This window comes from Haliotis rufescens, unplaced genomic scaffold (assembly GCF_023055435.1).
Source record: "Haliotis rufescens isolate VD_foot unplaced genomic scaffold, xgHalRufe1.0.p SCAF_8, whole genome shotgun sequence".
In the NCBI taxonomy this organism is placed as follows: domain Eukaryota; kingdom Metazoa; phylum Mollusca; class Gastropoda; order Lepetellida; family Haliotidae; genus Haliotis; species Haliotis rufescens.
This window is the reverse complement of record NW_025964372.1, coordinates 32,566,120-32,591,522: the sequence shown is the minus strand read 5'-3', so window position 1 is coordinate 32,591,522 and position 25,403 is coordinate 32,566,120. Positions and strand designations below refer to the sequence as shown.

Sequence of the window (25,403 nt, the reverse complement as noted above, 5' to 3'; positions counted from 1 at the left end):
AGATGAGTCGTGATCAGCTGCGTTTTGCACCGCTTTTAGCAATATTCCAGCAATATCACGACAGGGGACACCAGATATGGGCACATTGCACCCATGTCGGGAATCGAACCCGGGCATTCGGCATGACGAGGGAGCACTTTAACCACTAGGCTACCTCACCGTATACAACTGTAACACAGGTTTACAATTGGTCATGTCTGTATACAATAATTCACACACGTATACAATAGTTGAAACCTTTTTCCAATAGTTAATATCTGCATTGTACAATAGTTCATACTGGTAAACAAAAGTTCAGCCTGTAAACAATTGTCCATACCTGTGAACAATAGTTCATACCTATACACAATATTTATCACCACTAAGCAATAGTTCGTAACTGTAAACAATAGTTCATACCTGTAAACAATAGATCATGCCTGTAAACAATAGTTCATACATGTAAAGTTAGGTTGATACCTTTATACATTAATATATCTATATGAAACAATAGCTCATATCTGTAAACAGTATTTCATACCTGTAAACAATAGGTCATGCCTGTAAACAATAGTTCATACATGTAAAGTTAGGTTGATACCTTTATACATTAATATATCTATATGAAACAATAGCTCATATCTGTAAACAGTATTTCATACCTGCAAACAATAGGTCATGCCTGTAAACAATAGTTCATACATGTAAAGTTAGGTTGATACCTTTTCAATTAATATATCTATATGAAACAATAGCTCATATCTGTAAACAGTATTTCATACCTGCAAACAATAGGTCATGCCCGTAAACAATAGTTCATACATATAAAGGTTTATACCTTTATACTTTAATATATCTATATGAAACAATAGTTCATACCTGTAAACAATAGTTCATACATGTAAAGGTTTATACCTTTATACATTAATACATCTATATGAAACAATAGCTCATACCTGTGAACACTAGTTCATACCTGTACACAATATTTCCCACCACTAAACAATAGTTCATACCTGTAAACAATAGTTCATACATATAAACAATAGTTTATGCCTGTAAACAATAGTTCATACATGTAAAGTTAGGTTTATACCTTCAAACATTAATATATCTATAAGAAACAATAGCTCATACATGTAAACAATAGTTCATCCCTGTAAACAATAGTCCATACCTGTAAACAATAGCCCATACCTGTAAATAATTGTTTATATCTGTTAACAATGGTTCATGATTGTATAAAATACGTCATATCTGACGTCATTTGGTCTGAATTCGATTATATACCTGATGACATGGTATTGGGGTAATAGTGATAGCTGCGGCGTAAAACACTAACCACTGTCTCATATATTGACCATGGATAAGCAGGCGGTAGTTTCCTAGCCCTGTACGGCAGCCTTTCAATTGTCTTGCACCATTCTCCAGGATACCATTCTGATGTTTTCATATGTGCTTCCACAGGCTCCGATGCTGCCCTGTACACAGACACATGCATGGGTCAGTTGGCAGCGCTGTCGTCACGCGAGGCCGCCATTACAAACGAAACGTGCCGGAAGGTGCTGTACACGGTGTCCGCGGAGGTGTACAAGGAGGGGAAACGTGAGTGCCGGCTTCTAGGCTAATCTGTTTGTTTGTTTGTTTGTTTATTGTTTAACGCCGCACTCAACAATATGCTCTATGGCAGCGGTCTGTAAATAATCGAGTCTGGTCCAGACAATCCAGTGATTGACATCATCAACCAAGTCAGCGAGTTTGACTACCCGATCGCGTTAGTCGCCTCTTATGGGAAGCATGGGTTTCTGAAGACCTATTCTACCCCTGATCTTCACGGGTCTAGTCTGTTCTGATTGATAGTGAATGTCCAGTAGACCCCTGGGGTACTCGTGACTCAGTCGTCTGAGGCGCCGGAATGCGTTGTGTTTCTTTGACGTGCCAGAAACCTATGACCGTTGGTTCGAATCCCAGATTCACCATTATTATTATTATTACACGCGTTGGCTTCACCCACGTGGTATATGTTTAAAACTTGCAAGACTTCGGGCCATATACTGAAACACTGTTCCAAGCGGCGTTAAACACATTTCAGGTTCCAAATACCGTCAGCTCTGGATATTACGAAGTGGGACAAAGTCATATAACGACTCTAAGCAACTCAATTAATCGCAGCTGTATAAAATTTCATCTTTTTCTCTTCATATGCGTATGGAAGAATCAGTTATTTTCCAAATAACAACCGAACATTTTTTTAAGGTAATGAAACATTGCTTTGTCACTCGTCACCACTCGAACCTTTCCGTCACCTGCAAGAAGACTCACCTCCAATCGATGAATGTTATGTGCGAAAATACGACAAACCATTTGGAATATACGTATGACTTCATGTCAAAGAATCCTCCACGAATAAGCTTTCATTTTACATCTTGCAACTACGAATATATACCCAAGTTACAGTTAAATGTGTTCAATCATACTGTAGAATACGAGCTAGAATAAGCTTCGAGTCGCTATTCGGCCTGTCTGGGAAAAATACGAGTTGGCCACGAATGATTTTACGAATGCTTTCGGTGTAAACGCCTTCGCACAAGGTATTTTGTATCTTTAGTCAGGAATATATATTTTTCAGCTTGTCAATGCAATCCTGTTGGAACCCTTAATAGCACTTGTCAAAATGGCCAATGCACGTGCGCTCCTCTTGGTGGTCAGTGCACGTGCAAGCCCGGGGTAGGAGGGCGCCGCTGTGACGTCTGTTTTCCCGGCTACTTCGGTCTGTCGTCGAGTGGATGTACACGTGAGTTTTCCTTCATGTCTTCGTGAATTCAGAGCACAGTATGACACTCAACGTTTGCTGGGAAAAGTCAGTAAAACTCCGGAAATAACGAACTAACGATTATTAGAATACGAAGCAGTCCTGTAAACCCCAGCAACGGGGATCAACTTAAAGTAGTTGAAATGATTAGAAATCTTTCACATTATTTACCGTTTTGCATATCGCAGGGACGTCGAATTAGGTCTAAACAAAACATATCATGATCTGTCAAACACGTACATATATAGCAACACGCACATACACACGCACGCACAAACAAATATTTTAATATATCGTGTTTTGCTCTGAATTCACAACATTTACCTATTTAAAAATCAAGCGTTATTCTCTGTAGGGTAGTAACATATTTTTCTTTTACAAACTACTTAAAATGTGTGGTGTTCGATTTTGTGATTTTCCCCCCATTTTTGATATCCATTTCTTGTCATATTTTCTACAATTGTAAGATTCAAACTAAATGCATGCTTTCATTGGTAGAGGGTTTAAGAATACAGTTGAATGTCATTTCAACTCTTTCTTGTTTTGGGATTATAATGACCAAAAAATATTCCGGCAATAAATGTCATTCTGAGGATCGTCACCTAGAACAGAAGATGAGGACGTCGTCGTTTTGTTGAAGCAAGTAAGTCTTAACCCAGTACTCATCCTCAGTTATCAGGGGTGTATAAAGTTGTTGTTCCCAAGTAACGTCACGATTCACAAGGTCGTTGAACAACGCTGATAAAACAACCATAGATGAGCATGCTCAATCGTGAAATTTTGGAATTTATGGAATTTATGACATTTGAAGCTCAAAGGGAATTTTATATTTAAGGACGAAATTCTATTACAAAGATATATTATCAACACACGGTATATCCCCATTAAACCGAACATCGTCACTCCGGACACCCTAAATGTTTGGAACTTTTTTTATGATTAAAGGGAAATACACGTTTACGATGTATGGATAACTGACAGGTGGCTCACTGGTGTATGGAGTCACTGCAAGACGTGCAGAGTTGCCTCCCTTAGGTGCAAGGATTTGCTAATCCACTAGATATCTATGTGCCATTGTAACGATCCGCAGATTCTATCCCAAATTAGTCCCGATTATCATCCCCCGAGTGGGTTTGGGTAAACGCCTCTCAAACGGGGTAACATATGTTAACCGCGTACCAGCATAATATGTGAGGAACACCCAAAGCGACGCAGGTCATAGACGCTTACAACTTTGGTTAAACATTCATGTACAGGGATGGTGCTGACAAGCCTAGAAACGTAATGAGGATGAATCTGAGACATGAACCCAGGGTAGATAACTGAGTGAAACAACCATTTACGTAAATGTTCTACTGCATATGAGGCACAGGTATGTTTCTCTTTCTCTACAGAATGTCCGTCATGGCCTTGTCCAGAGTTACCTCCCCCTACATCAACAACACTCAAGTCAGAAGCTTTCTTAGATAATCCTGATACCATCGGCTTGTTTCTGGCACTGGGACTTACCCTGTGTGCGATGTTTCTCGCATGCATAGCCTTTCTTTGGTTACATCCAGGATGCATATCCCGTCATCTCAGCTGTTTTATGAAGGAACCTGGGAAGAAGAACATCCGGGTTATTAACAAAGGTCCCGGGGGCAACCTAGGGTCACATGACCCGCGAAATCACACCCACAAGGAAACTAGTGATCGTACGCTAACATGGATTTCTGCTGGTAATGCCAACATGAGTTATTCCCCTTCGCTGTCAGATACAAGGTCGGTTTGGGGGGATGGCGATATACCTGCGTTCTTCTTTGCTCAAGGGAGACAATTCAGTGATGGACAACCCGAAACGAGGAGTATTGGAGTGTACGGTGATGATTATAACGAAGTATTACCGACAGAGGACATGGAGACGAGAACATGTGACGCAGAGACGTTGCCGTCCGACATCATCCCTCCTCCGCCATCTTTTGACACATTCAAGTCCGATAACCCGCTTACACTTCCTGTTATAACCGTGTCAAAGCCATCAGCACCAAGCAAACCGAAGCGAAAGAAACTTAGAAGAATTAAACCGGTGAAACTCGCTGACGAAAATCAAAATAATGTTGATGAGTACAACACAGCTATCGATGACAATCGTTTCAACGAGGATCTTCTTCAACGTAAAAATGGGGACTTTGCCGGATATGATTCTTACGATGAACTTAATGGCTCTCTTGTGTAAAGTCAGAGGTTTCGTTTTTTTAAACACACATGTAATGTTGTTTGAAACGTCATGTTCCTATTCTCTACCTTGTACACATACAGAGAGTGGAGTGAGTGAGTTTGGCTAAACGCCGCTTTTAACAGTATTTCCGTTATTTCACGGTGTGTCAGCTTAATGTGGGAGGAAAGCCTGAAGTGATGCAGGTCTCAGACGTTACCCACTTTAATGAAAAACCTAAAAACACAACCAGGGCGAACTGGGATTCGAACCAAGTTTTTTTTCGTGCCCAAAAGACACAATATATAGTGAACCCCCCTTAATCTGGACAATATTCTTCCTGACGAAATTATCCGGATTAACGAAGGTCTGGATAATATCTCTCATATACTACTAAGAGAGTTTTAAGAACACTCGATTCTTTCAACATTACTATTGCCAAATCTGTTATGGCCATGCCAGATTAACTGTAGTAATATGAAATAATCGGGTGTTCTTTAACTTATTTCAAGTGGTATATAAGGAGTTATGTCCTTAGTACATAAGCAAATGTTCCAAACAAAATCGGTGTCCGGATTGATGGGTTCCTGGACTGAGGGGGTTTCACTGTTAATATTGAGAAAATATGCAGACAATTTTAAACGTAATGATCATCTAGTCTGAACGAAGCAAGCATTTTTTTCAACCTATATTTGCCTAGCAGTCAAAAAGTACTGAAACGTTGTGCAAACAGTATGTCAAAAAGAATCGATTTTGAAGCAAAAATCATAATACCATTCCATTTACTTTTTTATGCTGAAACATTAGTTGACTGTGTAGGTTGATAATGGTCACAAGACACAATGACAACTTAACACATGATACTAAACTGATCCAATTTATCAATTTTCCATCGAAATCTACACATTGTCAATAAGTCTTTACTGGTAATAACATGTGACATTTAGTATACTGCTACTTAAAATTATATTTTGAAGTAAGATATTTAAATTAAATGAAGACTGACAATACGAAGATGGTTTTAATTCATTTCAACAATGATTTTCTGACATATTCAGGATAAGGTGGCAATTTCGACAATGCTTTAACAGCAATTATTAAAACTCAATTTTATTTCATGACTGAATTTGTCCTTTCATAGACAAAGTAAACAAATAGAACACGCATTTTATATGAATTAATTACCCAAAAATTTATTAAGGAATGCCATATCCATCATGTCTAGAGATCTATACCAACAACGCAATGAGACCATTGTAATATTTAAACCCCGTTGAGACTCCCAGGTAGCCTTTGCTTGACGAAATGGATCACGTGGTCAGACTCAGCAACTTCGTTGATAGTGTACCATCGTACCTAGGTCGTGATTCCGGGGTAGAGTAGGTCTTCAGCAACCCATGCTTGCCGTAAAAGGCGACTGTGCTTGTCGTAAGAGGCGACTAACGGGATCGGGTGGTCATGAAGATGCATGTCATCGTATCCCAATTGCGTGGATCGATGCTCATGATCTCAATCACTGGACTTTCTGGACCAGTCTCAATAATTTACAGACCGCCGTCATATAGCTGGATTATTGCTGAATGCAGCGTTAAACAACTAACAAACATTTACTGTGAAAGGACATTGTTTATCAAATTCAGTATAAAAGGGAGTAATCCCATGATAGTAAAACAAATGGTGTAAGATGTAAAACAGGGAATTAATTAAAACCAGTAATATTCATGTTGTTTTGTATCATAGTATATATACTTCTACACGCGTGTTTGTCGACATGCAATCAGGCACACTGTATGTAAATGTGTCTTTCGTACTTAACGTTGCACACATTGATCTTCACGTCAAGGCTAGATAACATGCTAATGACGTCATATACAAAGATGTCACAAATGCACTATGAGTCCATGCCATACGTCATCATTCGTATCAATATGTGAAAATCATGTCAATGTGTATGTTATATATAATATAATACCAGGGCATAAAATGTCGGGCAAAAGAAAGTATACACTTGGTAACTGAATTTGACCGCCAAACCGTTTATAGGCTGAGCTCTTGTGAGATCCTCATTGAGAGAGTGAGTGAGTATATTTTCACCCCGCTTTTAGCAATATTCCAGCAATATCACGGCGGGGGACACCAGACATGAAATGATCTTCACACACGGTACCCATAAGGGGAATAAAACCAGGCCTTAGGCGTGACGAGCAAACGCTTTAACCACTAGGCTACCCCACTGTCCGCAATCCTCATTGATATCATGTATGAAATATCGCCCATGATACCCGCATCAAATACATCACCATCTACAAAAAAAATAATAAGGATGGGTTTTTGTCTCATTTTACCTACCATCAAACATGGGTGTATGTTTTCTTTTGCCTGGCAGTTTATATCATTCGTCATATTGTATAATAATATGTGTACGGTAAATACAAATTCCCCAAAACATTAAAACCATCAGTTGTACTTGGCTCTTGTCTTTGTTTACAAAGGTGGAAGATGTTTCTGCGGTATCTTTGCACAAAGGTGGAAACAGAAGTACAACATGTTGCTATGAGTGGCAACAGCTGTACATGACCCGGCTCTGTCTTAGGCACCACCAATCTAATTCTGCGTGTGCGTGTGAGTGTGCGTTCGTGCGTACATGTGTGTGTGTGTGTGCGATATAACTTGATCACCCATCATCATGTCCAGCGAAAAATATTTTTGTGTTTGAGAACAAATTCTGTTTTTTTCTTCTATTTTATGATGTAAATAAAACCAAAACCAAACCGCAAAGAACACGGTCGTTGCTGCAATCACCTGAACAAAACGGGAAACAGGAATCGGTAGTATTTCATTTTTTGCCATTTTTGTTATCTTTACATCTTTTTACGATTTCCCCAATTCCTTATTTTCAAACTAACAAGATATAACTTGATCACCCATCATCATGTCCAGCGAAAAATATTTTTGTGTTTGAGAACAAATTCTGTTTTTTTCTTCTATTTTATGATGTAAATAAAACCAAAACCAAACCGCAAAGAACACGGTCGTTGCTGCAATCACCTGAACAAAACGGGAAACAGGAATCGGTAGTATTTCATTTTTTGCCATTTTTGTTATCTTTACATCTTTTTACGATTTCCCCAATTCCTTATTTTCAAACTCTAATCTGTTTGACGAAAACCTTTTGGTAATGGTTAATGAATGTGTGATCTGCCCTTTAGTAAGTATATATACCTCCCGTGCTATGGTTCTATTATAGCCTGTGATTGCGGCCCCTATGGATCTGTCAATGGCGCTTGTAACAGCACCACCGGCCAATGCAAGTGTCTCCAGAATATCGCTGTTGCCGGGCAGATGGATGCAAACGGGAACAAGACAGACAGACAGTGCCGCGCATGTCTGGCTGATCACTATGGTTACGGACCGAGTGGCTGCGTAGAATGCGGGTGCAATGCCACTGGAACAAATAATAATGAGACGCAGTGTAGCGCGTTTGGACAGTGCCCGTGTAAGCCAACCATTAGTGGAATGAGATGTGACGCCTGCGCAGACTCCTACTACAGCTTCAGCGCTAGTGGCTGTCAGTAAGTACTGTTTGTTTGAAAACTACTTTGAAAAACCCCAAAGCTTCATTAAGATATAGGTCTGATTTCTGAATATTTAGGACGATATGCGACAGAGTTATCTTTCCTTTTTATTTCAGATAATCACTGATAGTTCTATCTGAGCAGTGGTTTAACCCGTTTTATTACATATATAGATCTTTATTATCAATCAGATCGTTTTGACCGTGCGCCGCCATTTTGTTTGAAGCAAATGCAAGTTATATGAGAGGTGGAATCTGATTGGTCAATAAGAAGGGACATAACTCGTAGCTAAGCTGTGGGATTATGTCTAATTATCATTTGCATACCAAACTTTGAAGAATGGTACACAAGTCATAATGGTTTAGCCATTCCAATTTTCTGTTACGGGAAACGCTTGGAAATGTTGTTGGCTCTTAGTTTGTAGCATAGGTTGGCACTCTCAAGCTGTTGTTCCCCACTGACAGCCTTTGGAATAGGTGCCAGTATCCCATGGTGCCAACCAAGAAAAGGAATTAGATGTGTACATCGTACACAGCGTGTGTCTGTTTATATTTTTGATGGTTGACCAATTGTGTACTGATTTCTCAAGACAGATTGGGGTATTTACGACCCACCGTTATAAATATGTAATATCACTGTCTGCAGTGCTTACCTGATATAAAAAAAAAATACCAAACACAACAAAACATTCCCCCCTCTCTCTTTCGCTAAAGCAGGACATTAGGAATCCTTAGTAGGGCCATCTGTAGAGCTGTATCATTGAAGTCAGATGTTTTACTCTGATACCTCTCTGCCTGATGTTCTGAGGACACCTTAAAAAAAGATCATTTTCTTATCAACCAATCAGCATCGATGCTACTTAATGTTTGGTACGAGTGAACGAAACATTCTGACAAACATCAGAAAACTCGAAAACGAATGGTGCCCCGAATGTCAAAAACATATATCCGCGCTGTTATTTTGTTTTGGATAGTTCATATATCCTGTCGTTTCTGAGCGCCACCTACACCAACATAAACATAATTGTAAGAGTAAGAGTAATTGTGTTCTGTGGCAGTAAAGAAAAAAAACCCGAATCGTTTGGAAAGTTGACATCTGATTGCCTCAAGAGCCCACGCATCCATCACTTTAATTGGACGGTCAAAGTTCGCCCAGGGTTCATCTGACGCGACCTTATTTAGAGGTGTACTTAGATCTTCACGTATTGATGTGTCGAAAAGGAGTAAGGGATCTGAATTTGTTGAGACTGTCAACGACCCCTGGAGATCCGGGGTAGAAAAGATCTTCCGCAACCAATACTTGCCGTAGAAGGTGACTGCTTGTCGTAAGAGGCGACTTACGGGATCAGGTGGTCAGGCTCGCTGACTTGGTTGATGCATGTCATCGTATCCCAATTGCGTTGATCTATGCTCAGGATGTTTATCACTGGATTTTCTGTTCAAGACACGATTATTTACAAACCGCCGTCATATAGCTGGGATATTGCTGAGTGCGGCGTTAAACAATAACCAAACAAACAAACAAACAAGCAACAGATCGTTAGCATCGTCATCTCAAACGTCACTCATGGTGGGTACTATTTAGAACATGCTTGCTCAGCCATTTTGTTTCGATGCGAATAACCACACCTGAATCTTTCACCTTATGACCTCAGGAAATGTGACTGTGACCCTAATGGCAGCACGGCCTTGACCTGTGACCCTGTGTCCGGGGTGTGCAACTGTAAGTCCAACGTCCAGGATAGCAAGTGCAATCAATGTAAACCAGGATTCTTTAACCTGGCGGGGTACAATCCTAGAGGATGTCAGCCTTGCTTTTGCTTCAACCATAGCAACGTCTGTGCAGCGGCTGACGGCTTTACCGTGTACAACATCACATCGGCGACGTAAGTACTATTAGATACAATGTCATGACATAAAATATTATTATCAGATGCAATTTCATTAATTTACATGTAAGATATCGTCATAAGGATTTTTCTATGATTTGATAAATCTGATAATCGACTTTGCTTCAATTCTGGGGGGCACGGGTGGCCCAGTCGTCTAAAGCGCCGCATTTCGCTGTGCAGAGTTGCGCCCCTTGGGCACGCCAGAAACCTATGATTGTGGCTTCGAATTCCGGTTCACCCCGGTTATGTTTCGAGGTTTGTCAGCACCATACCCGTACTCGTGGGTTTCACCGAAGTGGTAAACGTCTGAGACCTGCATCACTTCCGGCTTTCCTCCCTCATTAAGCTGATACGCCGTGGTATAACTGGAATACTGTTAAAAGCGGCGTTAACCCCAACTCACTCACTTTAACCCGGACAAAATATAGTTCTGTTATAAAGGACATAACAAAGTTCCTTTACGACCAGTGTGTGTGTTGTAGAACTACTGGATGGGTCGTCAACGGAAGTAACATTCTCGCACCGGAAGCTTACCTTGGAGACAAAAGCTCCTCTTATGGCCAACTCATCATTGCTGATATGTTCCTAACGGCGGGGAATGTCTCACAGGAGTCGCTCATTACTGTGCGAGGAGCTGGTAAGATTGGACACGTGTCCAATACAATAAATGTAGCAGTGATTAATGATTTCTTTGACACTTGACACTTTTGTTTCAAATAATAGCTAAACAATAGTATATGTAATATTTCCAACAATGTATTTAATATCTCTCTCAGATCCCTCCCGGGCTATGCCATGTCGTTATTTTCTTATTGTAAGACCTTTCGATATTAAATGAAATTAATTTATTTGGGCGTTTCAGGATATAAAACGTCAACGCCAGTGAACAATCAGTCTCGAGGGCATAAAAGTCAAAAGGGTGGTTAAAAAAATACCAACGGATCATTAAAACTGAATGACACCATGTTTTTAAAAAAGGCTGTGCACTGAAATTCTACATCTGTCATAATTTTATTAATTCGGCGGATCTTTAAACCAAGTACTATAACAAGAAACGCCTTGTTCTGTTCAAGTACCGTGATTCTGCCATGTGTTGGGTAATTCCACTGCTATAACCCCGTTTCCACCTCCGTCTGCTAGGGGCGGAACTGGTTTACAGGCACTCGGCGTCGACTACAGCAGGGAGGAACGTAATCGAAACACGACTGTTACCCGAGAACTGGCTCCTCAACAACCAGAATCCTTCGCCACACGCCATGTACAGTAAGTCAAGCCGATGATTACTTCTCAGTCCTAGAACATCTTAGGGGCGTTTGGGTAGCCTGGTGATTAAAGTGTTCGAATCCCCAAATGGATTCAAAGTGTGAGGCTAATGATATTGCCATGATATTGCTGGAGTATTGCTAAAAGCGGCGTAAAGCTATACTCATTCACTATATCCGTCCGCACAACAAAGTCATGATAGCCTAGCGTTAGCTACTACCACTGCTGGGGCGGTCGGGTAGCCTCGTGGTCAAAGCGTTCGCTCGTCACGCCGAAGACCTGGGCTCGATTCCCCACATGGGTACAATGTGTGAAGCTCATTTCTGGTGTTCCCCGCCTTGATATGGCTGGAATATTGCTAAAAGCGGCGTAAAACCATACTCACTCACTCACTACTACCACTGCTGGTTCTACTTAACCGTTCAGCTAGTTTTACTAAACCGTTCAGCTAGTTTCACTAAACCGTTCAGCTAGTTTCACTAAACCGTTCAGCTAGTTTCACTAAACCGTTCACTATATATAAATATTTACATCTACAGAATTCGAGTAATAAGGAAACGTGAAAGATGGAAGAAAACGGATATTTAAAATTATTTCTACACATAATGATGAGAAAACATTACAGTCGACATGGCCACTTGTCAGTAACACCAATAACCCACTCAAGAACATTTTAACTTACTGGTATGGTGTATCAGTATATATGTATATTATGGCTGAATATAAGATTGTTGTTTATGTGTCAACGTTGACATACGCTCCCGGTAAGCCATGTTTGTCTCGCCCGTCATCGTCAACAACGGTTTTTACATCTTCAAACTTCAAGGCCTATGATCGCCTTGTGGATACGCCGAGATATAGTGTTTCTCATTATGCTCACGGAATCAAATCAGTAATGTGCATTTATTATTCGATTTGGGGCGATAGTGGTAAACGAGTTCGCTCGTCATGCCGAGGACGTTGGTTCGATTCTCCACATGGGTACAATGTGTGAAGCCCATTTCTGGTGTCCCTCGCCGTGATATTGCTGGAATATTGCTAAAACGGTGTAAAACCATACTCACTCACTCAGCCATATTAAAACCTTCATTTTTCCGAATACTCGGCCATTTCAGTATGGAACATATGGGTCAGCTCACACTGTTTGACACACACGTCATACTATTTCAGATATCCTCTCATCTATAACACAACTGATGTTCAAAAATGAAATAAACTCAACTCGGACAGACGTGTCAACTGTAACCATGGTAACGGCAGCAGCATCCGCTGGCGCCACGGCGCAACTTGGCGCCAGTTTTGTAGAAAATTGTACTTGTAATGCTCCGGACAACGTTGGAGGTGAGTCCTTGCTTACCATCATACATGGTAGTGTTAGAGTGGGTTGGCGGGGAGAGGGTGTAGGGGTAGGACTATAAGATAACTACCATAATCTCACAGTGTTAGGTTGTCAAGATAGGTCTATAGGATAACAACCTCACTCTCACAATTTGGTTGTCAATTAGGACCATGAGCTAACTAGGATACTCTCATAGTGTCGGGTTGTCAAGGTAGGTCTATAAGATACGTACGATACTCTCACAGTGTCGGGTTGTCAAGGTAGGACTATAAGATAACTACCATTCTCTCACAATGTTGGGTTGTCAAGGTAGGACTATAAAATAACTACCATACTCTCACAGTGTCGGGTTGTCAAGGTAGGACTATAAGATATATATCATACTCTCACAGTGTCGGGTTGTCACGGTAGGACTATAAGATAACTACCATACTCTCACAGTGTCGGGTTGTCAAGGTAGGACTTTAAGATAACTACCATACTCTCACAGTGTTAGGTTGTCACGGGAGATCAATTTGAAAACTACCGCAACCTCTGTATGCAGTTTTATGAATCGAGACAAGCAATATCAGTCACATGCAACCAGGGTTCTTATAAAAGGTTTGCCAAACATTTTCAGGTCTGTCTTGTGAGAAGTGCAGTGCAGGTAATTGGCGATCTGCCTCCTTGCCAAATGATACTCGTTTCGGCATGTGCATTGCGTGTGACTGCACCGGGCGGACTTTCGGTGAAAGGCAATGCAACGAGACGACGGGGGTTTGTCTTAACTGCCGTAACGGGACAACAGGTGACAAGTGTGAGAACTGCTCTGTTAATGTTGTGGGAGCTCAGTGTGATACCTGCGCCGATAGGTTCTGGGGTCTCGGCGCTGATGGATGTAGAGGTAAGGAACGACTAAGACACAGTTAAGTGTATAGAGACTATAGTTAAGTGGACACAAGGATGTAGTTTAGTGTAAAGAGACTATAGTTAAGTAGACATTAAGATGTAGTTTAGTGTATAGAGACTATAGTTAAGTGGACATTAGGATGTAGTTTCGTGTATAGAGACTATAGTAAAGTGGACATTAGGATGTAGTTTAGTGTATAGAGACTATAGTTAAGTGGACATTAGGATGTAGTTTAGTGTATAGAGACTATAGTTAAGTGGACATTAGGATGTAGTTTAGTGTATAGAGACTATAGTTAAGTGGACATTAGGATGTAGTTTCGTGTATAGAGACTATAGTTAAGTAGATATGAAGATGTAGTTTAGTGTATAGAGACTATAGTTAAGGAGACATTAAGATGTAGTTTAGTGTATAGAGACTATAGTTAAGGGGACATTAAGATGTAGTTTAGTGTATAGAGACTACAGTTAAGTGGACATTAAGATGTAGTTTAGTGTATAGAGACATGTAGTTCAGTGGAAATTAAGATACAGTTAAGTGTATAGAGCGATGTATTTAAGAGGACATTAAGATACAGTTAAGTGTATAGAGACATGTAGTTCAGTGGACATTAAGATACAGTTAAGTGTATAGAGACATGTAGTTCAGTGTTAAATCTTCCTTATCCTGACTTGCTTTGGCTTCTTCCCAGACTGCAACTGTTCCACACCCGGAACCACGGCAGCCTCATTATGTGACAAGGCGACCGGGCAGTGTGTGTGTGCTGCTCATGTGACCGGAAGGCAGTGTGACAAGTGTGAAGATAACTACCATAACCTCACAGTGTCGGGTTGTCAAGGTAGGTCTATAAGATAACTACCATACTCTCACAGTGTCGGGTTGTCAAGGTAGGTCTATAAGATAACTACCATACTCTCACAGTGTCGGGTTGTGAAGGTTGGTCTATAAGATAACTACCATACTCTCACAGTGTCGGGTTGTGAAGGTTGGTCTATAAGATAACTACCATACTCTCACAGTGTCGGGTTGTCAAGGTAGGTCTATAAGATAACTACCATAACCTCACAGTGTCAGGTTGTCAAGTTGGTCTATAAGATAACTACCATAACCTCACAGTGTCAGGTTGTCAAGGTAGGTCTATAAGATAACTACCATACTCTCACAGTGTCGGGTTGTGAAGGTTGGTCTATAAGATAACTACCATACCCTCACAGTGTCGGGTTGTCAAGGTAGGTCTATAAGATAACTACCATAACCTCAAAGTGTCAGGTTGTCAAGGTAGGTCTATAAGATAACTACCATAACCTCACAGTGTCGGGTTGTGAAGGTTGGTCTATAAGATAACTACCATACTCTCACAGTGTCGGGTTGTCAAGGTAGGTCTATAAGATAACTACCATAACCTCACAGTGTCAGGTTGTCAAGGTTGGTCTATAAGATAACTACCATAACCTCACAGTGTCGGGTTGTGAAGGTTGGTCTATAAGATAACTACCATAACCTCACAGTGTCAGGTTGTCAAGGTAGGTCTATAAGATAACTACCATACTCTCACAGTGTCGGGTTATGAAGGTTGGTCTATAAGATAACTACCATACTCTCACAGTGTCGGGTTGTCAAGGTAGGTCTATAAGATAACTACCATAACCTCACAGTGTCGGGTTGTCAAGGTAGGTCTATAAGATAACTACCATAACCTCACAGTGTCGGGTTGTGAAGGTTGGTCTATAAGATAACTACCATACTCTCACAGTGTCGGGTTGTCAAGGTTGGTCTATAAGATAACTACCATAACCTCACAGTGTCGGGTTGTCAAGGTTGGTCTATAAAATAACTACCATAACCTCACAGTGTCGGGTTGTCAAGGTAGGTCTATAAGATAACTACCATAACCTCACAGTGTCAGGTTGTCAAGGTAGGTCTATAAGATAACTACCATAACCTCACAGTGTCGAGTTGTCAAGGTAGGTCTATATGATAACTACCATAACCTCACAGTGTCGGGTTGTCAAGGTTGGTCTATAAGATACTACATACTCTCACAGTGTCAGGTTGTCAAGGTAGGTCTATAAGATAACTACCATAACCTCACAGTGTCAGGTTGTCAAGGTTGGTCTATAAGATACTACATACTCTCATAGTGTCAGGTTGTCAAGGTAGGTCAGTTTGAAAACCACCGCAACCTCTTATACTTTGCAGAACTCGACGAGATGAATCATTGAATGGGTGAGTGAGTGAGATTGAGTGAATGAGTCTGAGCTGTATTTCGGTTATATTGTGCACATAAACCAATACACATTATTATTCATGTCTTTTATCCTGAAATAAGGACAAGATATACATAACCTTCACACTAACACAATGTTGACGCAACGCCGTTAGCCTTGACATCATGTGTTTCGTTAACCTTGACCTTTGTCCCTGTCTCAGAGTGTGACCAGTGCTACAAGCTGGTGATGAAGGAGGCGGACAAACTGCGTGGACTGCTGACCAACATGACAGACACACTGACCAATCTCACCACAAACGATGATACCCAGAGACTTGGCAACTTTGTTGATCGGGTGGACAACGCTTCGAGATCCCTTTCCAGACTTCTTAACTTCGTAAGTAAAACGGAACGGGGCTAACTGCGGCCCATTTAGCAGTTCTGGCGAGCTACTTCCAGTACATCAAACCCGACTTGTTTGTTTTGTTTTATTACGTACACTTTCTAGCAGTTTATGATTAAAACCGTCTCACAAATTACCCTGATACGTCCAGGCCAAGGGCTCGTTCCAAAGGGTGATCGAATCACTTTGACTGGTCAGTGTTGTAAATGTATGTTACAGTATTCATGTTATGTAAGTGGGTAGCGGACTGTTCAGAAAATCTATTATTAGCCTACAGATGTAGTAATTGGTCATCGTTAACTGTTGAGAGTTTTCGAAATACTTATATACCAATGAGGCATCTCTGGCTACCAAATTGTTACCTTGAAAGTTATTATCACATACATGTACCCGCTGTGACCATATTTCTTAGTGGACATGAGCTTTTATTCGCCATATTCACGGAACTTAAGTGTATCGCAGGCATCTTTCAGCAGGTATGTTATAACTAAATATGCAGTGAGTGAGTGAGTTAACCTTTAACGTCGCATCTGCATTATTTCAGCAATATAGCGACGAGACCAAGTGAATATATTCACAATTTAGTGGTTTTTTTTTCCAATCTCATTAAAGTCAGATTTAATTCTCGCTGCCGCTAAACAAAGATCTGAGCACATCCCATTACGGGTCACGTCAGAACTACCTTTCATCCGACCAATCAAAGCGTCGCTTACCAGATCATGAAAGTGACAGTCGGAATGTGTTTTCTAATCATGCAATCTCGAAAACATTTAAAACGGGGTATTCCGGCCCGTACGACTGATTCCGTCAAAATTATAACTCTCGCTCCCGTGAGATAAACATTTGAACGGAGGAGGCGTTGCACAGTCCGTGGGAAGCACTGCCATACAGTCGCAATCATATATTAGACATTCCGGAATGCTCGTTTGTACAGTTTAATTTTAATCGAGAACTGTGTCGACATATTTTTCAAACGTAGTCAAAATGGAAGTCGCCAGGTTGAAACGAGTGTCATAAAGCTCGAGAAAGCTGCTTTCTAATTGGATGATGTCGACTTCTTGTTAGTCGTTTCAGTGGTCGGTCAAAGTTCGCGAAAGGTCGTTCTGACGTGACCCGTAATGGGATGTTCTCAGATCTTTGTTTAGCGGCAGCGAGAACTTAATGAGATTGGATATTTTTACAAAGTTATATTTAAAAACAATTTAAGAAACGTATTTGAGCATACGATATTAAAAAAAAAAATATGCACGACCATACATAAATAAAAATAATACTTAATATAGATATTAGTTTTGAAACTTGTATGAAGTAGTAACTTGAAATATACGACAAAGTCGTTGAGTTATTTATCGTAACTGATTATTCCCTGTCGTTTCTTTCTACAAAACCAATTAAACAGTTCAGCTAATCTTAAAGGACCCATATCAGTGGGACTGGTCCCCAGAACTTTAACAGTATATTTTCATAAGGACTATGTATGATATGAAGGGTCCATTTTTGCCCACTAGAAATGTTAAATGTTTAACGTTATAAGATATTTTCGAAAGACAATTAACCTTTTGTCCTTTTGAACTTTTGAACTAGATTTTGTATAGGAATGACTATACTGAACAAGTTTGCCACCTTCATAAGAAATCCATGTGGCCTAAGATGATTTCAGTATCATGTACTTGTCGATCGATGCTCATAATATCAATCACTGGATTGTCTGGTCCAGATTCGATTATTTACAGACCGCCGTCATATAGCTGGAATATTGCTGAGTGCGGCGTTAAACAACAAACCAACCATCCAACTTGTACTGTCTTAACCAATATCTTCTTTCATGTCAAATACTAAATATCTTAAATTATCATGTAGACTAAAAAGGATATGGCCTTGACTTTTATTCTATGGAAAGAAAAAAATCATTTTTGTCCTTCCTGCATTCAGTTTAAATAGGGCGGCGGGGTAGCCCTGTGGTTAAAGCGTTCGCTTGTCACACAAAAGGTACCGTTCGCTACACCACATTCATGCGATATGTGAAGCCTACTTCTGGTACCGGAAACTCCTGGAATATTGTTGAGGGCAGCGTAAAATCCAACTCTCTTTCTCTCTCATCCCTTTTAAGTTGAATGACGCCAACGCAGAGGAGGCCAGAACTCAGACCTTGATCGACCAGTTTAACAGCACACTGGTGACCTTGACCTCTAACCTCAACACTGGCAACAGCTCAGACCTTCCGCTGATACAGCAGCGCCTTCAAGAAGCGACTTCGACCTTGAGTGGCGCCAGCACGAAGCGGGACCAGGCAGTTGCCAACATCAAGAGCATCCATGCGGCGTCAGGTACGTGGGTTGTGGGTGAGTGGTGGGGTGATGAGCTAGTGTTGGGTTCGTGTTGGGCTAGTGTTGGGATGGTAGACTAGTGTTGTGATGGTGGGCTACTGTTGTGATGGTGGGCTTGTGTTGTGATGGTGGACTAGTGTTGTGATGGTGGGCTACTGTTGTGATGGTGGGCTTGTGTTGTGATGGTGGACTAGTGTTGTGATGGTGGGCTACTGTTGTGATGGTGGGCTTGTGTTGTGATGGTGGACTAGTGTTGTGATGGTGGACTAGTGTTGGGATGGTGGACTAGTGTTGTGATGGTGGGCTAGTGTTGGGATGGTGGGCTAGTGTTGGAATGGTGGGCTTGTGTTGGGATGGTGGACTAGTGTTGTGATGGTGGACTAGTGTTGTGATGGTGGACTAGTGTTGGGATGGTGGACTAGTGTTGTGATGTTGGACTAGTGTTGGGATGGTGGGCTAGTGTTGGGATGATGGACTAGTGTTGGGATGGGGGGCTAGTGTTGGGATGGTGGACCAGTGTTGTGATGGTGGACTAGTGTTGGGATGGTTGGCTAGTGTTGGGGTGGTGGGCTAGTGTTGCGATGGTGGGCTAGTTGGAGATGAAGTGGTGAGGTAGTGATTAGTGGCTGATTAGTGGTGTGATGGTGGACAAATGGGTTAGTGGTGGAATGGTGGGTTAGTGGTGGAATGTTGGACTAATGGGTTAGTGGTGGACTAGTGGGTTAGGGGTGGAATGGTGGGTTAGTGGTGGAATGGTTTGATGGTGGACTAATTGGTTAGTGGTGGAATGGTGGACTAATGGGTTAGTGGTGGAATGGTGGACTAATGGGTTAGTGGTGGAATGGTGTGATGGTGGACTAATTGGTTAGTGGTGGAATGGTGGACTAATGGGTTAGTGGTGGAATGGTGGACTAATGGTTTAGTGGTGGAATGGTGGACTAATTGGTTAGTGGTGGAATGGTGGACTAATGGTTTAGTGGTGGAATGGTGGACTAATGGTTTAGTGGTGGAATGGTGGACTAGCTGGTTAGTGGTGGAATGGTGGACTAATTGGTTAGTGGTTGAATGGTGGGATGGTGGACTAATTGGTTAGTGGTGGAATGGTGGACTAATGGGTTAGTGTGTGATGGTGGACTAATGGTTTAGCGGCGTGATGGTGGACTAATGGTTTAGTGGTGGAATGGCTGACTAGTTGGTCAGTGGTGGAATGGTTGACTGATGGGTTTGTGGTGAAATGGTGGACTAATGGGTTAGTGGTGTGATGGTGGACTAATGGTTTAGTAGTGGAATGGTGGACTAATGGTTTAGTGGTGGAATGGTGGACTAATGGGTTAATGTTGGGATGGTTGGCAAGTATTGGGATGATGGTTTAGTGCTGTGATGATGGGCTATTGGTGTGGTGGTGGGTTAGTGTTGGGATGGTGGGCAAGTGATGGGATGGTGGTTTAGTGCTGTGATGATGGGCTATTACTGGGATGGTGGAATAGTGACCGCACACGATCTAATTGTTTCGCCTCTCACTACAATACTAGATTGCTGGGGACCATTCTTGCCCAGGTACATACATATATAATCACTTACATACCCATTGCCATATGTGAGACTAATTGTACATGCTAACATTGTATTTACGTTTAGGACCACTGAAACAAATATGGACGTCCTTGACCTCGCTTGTGACGTCGTTGAAAGGGGTGCAAACTTACCTGATGTCCCTGTCGTCGGACGCCTCCTCACAAGTCACCAACATCATGGCCACCGTTGATGAGATAGAACGCGTAGCTAGGCAGTCGTTCAACAGGACCCTGCTTGACTACACGGTACGTGGCCAGAACTGTGGGTAGCCAGGTTGTTTGTGTTTTCCCGTCTCGATGTACAGCCTTGTTCAATTCCCCCTACAGTCAAGTCTCGTTAATCCGACACTCGTTAATCCGACAATCGGCTTTATCCGATACTAATGATGGGAACCGATTAAATCAGTGCTATTTAGTCCCGTTAATCCGACAGTCTCGCACTCCGACTCCGACACACATAATTTGCAACGAATTACCGAAATCACTCATTAATCAGTCTCGTTAATCCGACACAGTGATCAGCGTACTCCGTGGTCATCTGCCCGCGAGTACACAGCCCAGTGTTTTGATGCGAGACGAGTCGGCGAGTAGCTGCATATTTCAAAGGCTGCAGAGATAAATTAGCTTAACAATAAACAATTACTGCTTTAATTAAACAAAACAGGATTAATCACATGCCTTGATTACCTCAATCTCATTACATCGGATACAAGTTCTCGCCACCACTGAGGACATCCCATTACAGATCACGTCAGATCGACCTTTCGCAAACTTTGACCGACCATTTGGAAACAGACGAGAAGGCCGGGGTGTCCCGGTATAAACTCTCCCCCGGAGATTTTATACCGGTACAGATTCTCCCCTGGAGAATCTGTTCTGAAATAAAATCTGCTCCGGGCGGATATATTTCGCGCCCCCCTCAGTATAAAGTCTCCCCCCTGATTATTCGGTTTGTTGCAATGTCGTTAAGTACTATATTCTTTAAATAGTTATCTTTAATGTAAGGAGGGTTACTTTGAAAAATAGATTATGAAATATGGTCATAATGAATTGATATTTCAGCATATTTTATTTGGTAACTGTACCTTCCATCCTAAAATAGTTATAAGACATAATCATACCAAACAAATTTGAATGAAAGACTTAATGTAACAAATACATGTACGGTTACTGTTGTAACTGAATTCAGAAATCTTATTAATCGTCGCAAACATTCGGTTTGAACACTAACTACGTAAAAACTGTCAACATATCCACGCGCGCCTCCAGCTCAGGCTGTCCGTTATACTCTGATTTAAGATCTAAAATATATTCCTTAATACAGGCTACGATTTGAAAATGGTATCTGTGTAATATCAGTGGCTAGAATATCATGGTGCAACCAGGTTTCTGTTAAACATACATCATAACTATCTAATTCAGCACTGATTAAAACTACTTTGTCTTTAAGACTGCGTACGTTTAGATGTATAATCTTTAAATCTGGACTATGCAAAGGTCCTGGATTCGGATGGATATCACCGCAGCAGAAGATAAAAAGTAAAACTAAGAATGATAATCGGAAATTTTATAAGCAAAGTAACCCAAAATATAGAGAAATGTGTATCATCTTCCCGAAATGATTAGCATGTAGAATAGATTCCAAAACACCCACCGCCAGCCTGTATTGAACAACATCAACCGGCATCGTCAAAGCAAAGTGTACATGTAATTGTTACAATCGGGCTGGCGGTGAATCTTAATGAAGAACACCTTGTTAAAAAGACACATGGAAACTGATTTGCATAACTGATGACCACAACATATTGCAAAATATCAAAATAGTAAAAATGATACAGTATAACCTCATACTGACGAGAAAACAAGAACAACACAGAGAAGTAAAATAGCACGTCATATAGAAATGAGATAAAGTAATCTGAGAAGGGATTCATACAACTTAAAAAAAATATTATTATGAAAAACGAAAGGAAATGTGGCGATACGATCTTAAACACAGCTCGCCCATTTTCCAGGTAGGATTTTTTAAGCTCTATATCAAAATACTCTTCTGTTTTAGTAACACTTAGTAGCAGTTTAGGAGAAAGCATAGCGTGTGTAAAACTAATGGTTACAAACTGTTGAATTAACATGTCAACATATAGAGGGAAGGGTTACTGTTAAACAGCGATTGGGAAAGAATAGAAAGTAACAAAACATGTATGGGACTGCGTTTTTTTAGAATAATTACTTTCTTAAGAAATAAATAATTCTTTTTGAATGCAGATATATCCTTATGATATTAGGTTATTAGAAATTAGTGGTGCTGACAGTTTCTTTGTGTTACAGGTCGGGCAAAGAGTCACCATCAAAGTGAAGCCCTTTTCACTCCACATTCTCAACATCGTCTCTACCAGAAGTGTTTGGCTTGACAGCCCAACACAAGCCAAACATTTCTGATAGAGACTATGTTGAGAATGTAGAGGGAAAAGGGCTTCACTTTGAGCACCTTGGTTTCTTTAAATACCGCGATCTGAGACACTATAAAGTGGTATATTGGTAGATATAATACTAATCTATAGGTGTGAATCCATTTCATGTTACATCTGTGAGTTTTAAGTTGATTTTGACAGCCCGGGCCAAGTCGGACCGAACACTTGTGAGACTGTTGAGAGTATGGGGAGAAGAGGTCTACTTTAACCAACGTGTCTGCTTTAAATACGATGAACAGTGACATTATAAAGTGGTATTTACTTAGATATAGTACGTTCCTATAAATATAAACGCTACGCCGACAGATGAAAATTTGTATCACGATAGCTTGAAGTATTTGATACGTTTCAAATCTTATTTCGTTTAACGATTGATCTTTTACATGTTACCTCGATCAGCGACGCTTACACATAGCTCCACTTTCTGGTTTTCAAGTTATTTACTCCGAATTACTTAATTATGGTGCACGCTTTTGATTGGTGATTGTTCACGATGGCATGCATCAACCAAGTCAGCGAGCCTGACCACCATAGTTCTTCAGCAACCCATGCTTGCCGTAAAAGGCGACTATGCTTGTCGTAAGAGGCGACTAACGGGATCGGGCGGTCAGGCTCGCTGACTTGGCTGATGCACGTCATCGTATCCTAATTGCGTGGATCGATGCTCATGATATCAATCACTGCATTGTCTGGCCCAGACTTGATTTTTTACAGACCGCCGTCATGTAGCTGAAATATTGCTGAGTGCGGCGTTAAACAACAAACAAACAACAACCACTCTCCCACTCACAAATCAGGAGGTGTAATCTTTAGCGTGCTGTAGTTTTCATCAGCTTTGACAGAGGGGTAGTTCAGCGGCCATTGCGTGTACTCATCACGTGTTTGACTCCCCACAAGCCCAATATTAGCAAAAACAAATATTGGTCCCACCTTTGACAAATATATTGATACAAGAAACGTGAAACTGTAGTGAAACATACTTTCTGTTGCAGACCGCTGGCAATCTGAATATATTGCATCGGAACACCACAACCGACATCACCAGGCTCGACAACATCGACTCAGTCCTTGAAACTGTGTCAACGACGGCCCTGGCTGAAGCAATAAGGATTCAAGCAAAGAGCAACACCACGCTAGCTACAGCTAACCGCCTACAGAGCGAAAGCATACAATTCAACAACCTTGATCTGAAACTACAAGAACAAAATTTGACTTTCATCTCTTTCAGGAATACTTTAGAGGCCACCAAGGCAATGGTATGTAATAGATATGCAGCAGTATGAGGTTATCAGCCCTGGATTGTCTGCTTCAGACTCGATTATTGACAGACCGCCATCATATAGCTGGAATATTGCTCCGCGTTAAACAACAAATAAACAAACATATTATGATCAAGCAGTTCACCATTACAAACCTCAAACCTCATCAATAAGTAGCGTTTAGTGCATTATGATGAATCAGTCAATCATTACAAACCTGTTAGTTGTCATCAACAAGTAGCGTTTAGTGTATTATGATAAATCAGTCAATCATTACAAACCTCTTAGTTGTCATTAACAAGTAGCGTTTAGTGTATTATGATGACGCAGTCAATCATTACAAACCTCTTAGTTGTCATTAACAAGTAGCGTTTAGTGTATTATGATAAATCAGTCCATCATTACAAAACCTCTTAGTTGTCATTAACAAGTAGCGTTTAGTGTATTATGATAAAGCAGTCAATCATTACAAACCTGTTAGTTGTCATTAACAAGTAGCGTTTAGTGTATTATGATGAAACAGTCAATCATTACAAACCTGTTAGTTGTCATTAACAAGTAGCGTTTAGTGTATTATGATAACGCAGTCAATCATTACAAAACCTGTTAGTTGGCATTAACAAGTAGCGTTTAGTGTATTATGATAAATCAGTCCATCATTACAAAACCTCTTAGTTGTCATTAACAAATAGCGTTAAGTGTATTATGATAAATCAGTCCATCATTACAAAACCTCTTAGTTGTCATTAACAAGTAGCGTTTAGTGCATTATGATAAATCAGTCCATCATTACAAAACCTCTTAGTTGTCATTAACAAGTAGCGTTTAGTGTATTATGATGAAACAGTCCATCATTACAAAACCTCTTAGTTGTCATTAACAAGTAGCGTTTAGTGTATTATGATGAAACAGTCAATCATTACAAACCTCTTAGTTGTCATTAACAAGTAGCGTTTAGTGTATTATGATGAATCAGTCCATCATTACAAAACCTCTTAGTTGTCATTAACAAGTAGCGTTTAGTGTATTATGATGAAACAGTCCATCATTACAAACCTCTTAGTTGTCATCAACAAGTAGCGTTTAGTGTATTATGATGAATCAGTCAATCATTACAAACCTGTTAGTTGTCATTACCAAGTAGCGTTTAGTGTATTATGATGAATCAGTCAATCATTACAAACCCGTTAGTTGTCATCAACAAGTAGCGTTTAGTGT

At 40.7% G+C, this 25,403-nt stretch overlaps 1 protein-coding gene across 2 annotated transcripts in view; it reads left to right on the top strand.

Moving 5' to 3' along the window:
* Positions 1–25,403, top strand: part of LOC124114383 (laminin subunit beta-1-like) — a 59,954-nt gene that overhangs the window by 29,266 nt on the left and 5,285 nt on the right. For both annotated transcript variants that reach the window (XM_048388981.1, XM_048388980.1), the window contains exons 10-22: positions 1,447–1,584; positions 2,609–2,773; positions 8,233–8,557; positions 10,215–10,445; positions 10,934–11,088; positions 11,592–11,714; positions 12,885–13,055; positions 13,673–13,936; positions 14,634–14,780; positions 16,373–16,548; positions 18,665–18,881; positions 20,520–20,701; positions 23,919–24,182. In XM_048388981.1, coding sequence (XP_048244938.1) covers positions 1,447–1,584; positions 2,609–2,773; positions 8,233–8,557; positions 10,215–10,445; positions 10,934–11,088; positions 11,592–11,714; positions 12,885–13,055; positions 13,673–13,936; positions 14,634–14,780; positions 16,373–16,548; positions 18,665–18,881; positions 20,520–20,701; positions 23,919–24,182 — 2,558 coding nt within the window. The remainder of the gene's footprint in view (positions 1–1,446; positions 1,585–2,608; positions 2,774–8,232; positions 8,558–10,214; positions 10,446–10,933; positions 11,089–11,591; positions 11,715–12,884; positions 13,056–13,672; positions 13,937–14,633; positions 14,781–16,372; positions 16,549–18,664; positions 18,882–20,519; positions 20,702–23,918; positions 24,183–25,403) is intronic.